Raw genomic sequence first — 2,704 nt, 5'->3', positions numbered from 1 at the left:
GGTGAGGGTGAGTGGTCACTGAGAGTGAGGGTGGGGGTGGGGGGGGGGTCAGTGAGTGTGAGTGTGAGGGTCAGTGAGAGCGTGAGAGTGGGGGTGAGTTTGAGGTTCTGTGTGAGAGTCTGTCTCTAATGCATTGTCAAAAATCACACAACACCATGTTGATTTTTAACTTTGTCCACCCCAGTCCAACATGATACCTTCACATCTAATGCATCATGGAGATGAAAGCTGAGGGAAAGAGTGGTTTGGGAAAAGGAAGTGTGGGAAAGGGGTGAGATGTTGTGGTTCTGTTCGCCGAGCTGGGAATTTGTGTTGCAGACATTTTGTCTCCTGTCTAGGGGTGAGATGATGTTCCAACAGAGACAGAGAGAGAGCGAGGGATGCAACATCGAGAACGTGGGTGGAGAAGTGGAGGATGTTTGAAAGAACAGAGGAACATGGGAAATGAGGGCAGACAGGGTGGGCTCTGTCACAGAGAGGGATACTTACACAACTGGTACAGTGCTGGACCAACATATCGCTGCAGCCAAGAGAAGAAGGAAGTTACTCTCCGATTGGAGAGAGCCAGCATACAGACTGTTGAACAAAGCGGTGGAAATCACGTCTGTTAAAGCCATCGCTGACTGGAGCCAGGCAAAGATGGAACCTGAGAGGAAATTCAAGATTTCAGACAGGCTGTGATGAGCAACAGCGTGATAGACCTGTCATTGAAGCAAACAGTCTCTGCAAATAAGGACACTCACTCTGTATAATCCCATTCACTCTTTACAATCACATCCACCCTCTATAACCGTTGACTCCACACTTACCGTAAGAGGCCCCTTCCATTTGCTTCGACAGCTGAGCTCGAATAGTAGGCAACGGAATACAGGAGAATAACATCATGCTGCGAGCTGGAGGATACAAAGGTCACAGTGTCACTGTGTGTACACAGACTGCCTTGTCACTGTGAGAACACAGACTGCCCTGTCACTGTGAGAACACAGACTGCCCCACCACTGTGAGAACACAGACTGCCTTGTCACTGTGAGAACACAGACTGCCTTGTCACTGTGTGTACACAGACTGCCCCACCACTGTGAGTACACAGCCTGCCTGTCACTGTGTGTACACAGACTGCCCTATCACTGTGTGTACACAGACTGCCCCACCACTGTGAGTACACAGACTGCCCCACCACTGTGTGTACACAGACTGCCCCACCACTGTGAGTACACAGACTGCCCTGTCACTGTGTGTACACAGACTGCACCACCACTGTGTGTACACACACTGCCCTGTCACTGTGTGTACACAGACTGCCCCACCACTGTGTGTACACAGACTGCCCCACCACTGTGTGTACACAGACTGCCCTGTCACTGTGTGTACACAGACTGCCCCACCACTGTGAGTACACAGACTGCCCCATCACTGTGTGTACACAGACTGCCCCACCACTGTGTGTACACAGACTGCCTCATCACTGTGAGAACACAGACTGTCCCACCACTGTGTGTACACAGACTGCCCCACCACTGTGAGTACACAGACTGCCCCGTCACTGTGTGTACACAGACTGCCCCATCACTGTGTGTACACAGACTGCCCCACCACCGTGTGTACACAGACTGCCTCATCACTGTGAGTACACAGACTGTCCCACCACTGTGTGTACACAGACTGCTCCACCACTGTGTGTACACAGACTGCCCCACCACTGTGTGTATACAGACTGCTCCACCACTGTGTGTACACAGACTGCAGCATCACTGTGTGTACACAGACTGCCCCGTCACTGTGTGTACACAGACTGCCTCATCACTGTGTGTATACAGACTGCCCCACCATTGTGTGTACACAGACTGCCTCATCACTGTGTGTACAGAGACTGCCTCATCACTGTGTGTACACAGACTGTCCCACCAATGTGTGTACACAGGCTGCCCTGTCACTGTGTGTACACAGACTGCCCCACCACAGTCAGTACACAGACTGCCCCACCACTGTGAGAACACAGACTGCCCCGTCACTGTGCGTACACAAACTGCCCCACCACTGTGAGTATACAGACTGCCCCACCACTGTGTGTACACAAACTGCCCCACCATTGTGAGTACACAGACTGCCCCACCACTGTGTGTACATAGACTGCCCCACCACTGTGTGTACACAGACTGTCCCACCAATGTGTGTACACAGACTGCCCTGTCACTGTGTGTACACAGACTGCCTCGTCACTGTGTGTACACAGACTGCCCCACCACTGTGTGTACACAGACTGTCCCACCAATGTGTGTACACAGACTGCCCCACCAATGTCTGTACACAGACTGCCTCAACACCGTGTGTACACAGACTGCCTGGTGACTGTATGTACACAAACTGCCCCACCACTGTGTGTACACAGACTGTCCCACAAATGTGTATACACAGACTGCCTCACCACTGTGTGTACACACACTGCCCCACCACTGTGAGTACACAGACTGCCCCACCACTGTGTGTACACAGACTGTCCCACCAATGTGTGTACACCGACTGCCTCATTACTGTGAGTGCACAGACTGCCCATCACTATGTGTACACAGGCTGCCCTGTCACTGTGTGTACACAAACTGTCCCACCACTGTGTGTACACAGACTGCCCCACCACTGTGTGTACACAGACTGCCTCATCACTGTGAGTACACAGACTGCCCCACCACTGTTTGTACTCAGATTG

General features: G+C 52.1%; 1 protein-coding gene across 1 annotated transcript in view; it reads right to left on the bottom strand.

The window, feature by feature from the left end:
• Positions 1–117: 117 nt before the first annotated feature.
• The window catches only part of LOC122565076 (thymic stromal cotransporter homolog), a 28,327-nt gene continuing 25,740 nt past the window's right edge, over positions 118–2,704 (bottom strand). The window contains exons 2-3 of the mRNA XM_043720709.1: positions 810–893; positions 118–646 (exon numbers count right to left, since the gene is read on the bottom strand). Coding sequence (XP_043576644.1) covers positions 486–646; positions 810–893 — 245 coding nt within the window. The 3' untranslated portion in view covers positions 118–485. The remainder of the gene's footprint in view (positions 647–809; positions 894–2,704) is intronic.

Source organism: Chiloscyllium plagiosum, chromosome 31 (genome assembly GCF_004010195.1).
Source record: "Chiloscyllium plagiosum isolate BGI_BamShark_2017 chromosome 31, ASM401019v2, whole genome shotgun sequence".
NCBI lineage: Eukaryota > Metazoa > Chordata > Chondrichthyes > Orectolobiformes > Hemiscylliidae > Chiloscyllium > Chiloscyllium plagiosum.
The sequence above is the reverse complement of the archived record's forward strand: the minus strand, read 5'-3'. Positions and strand labels throughout refer to the sequence as shown.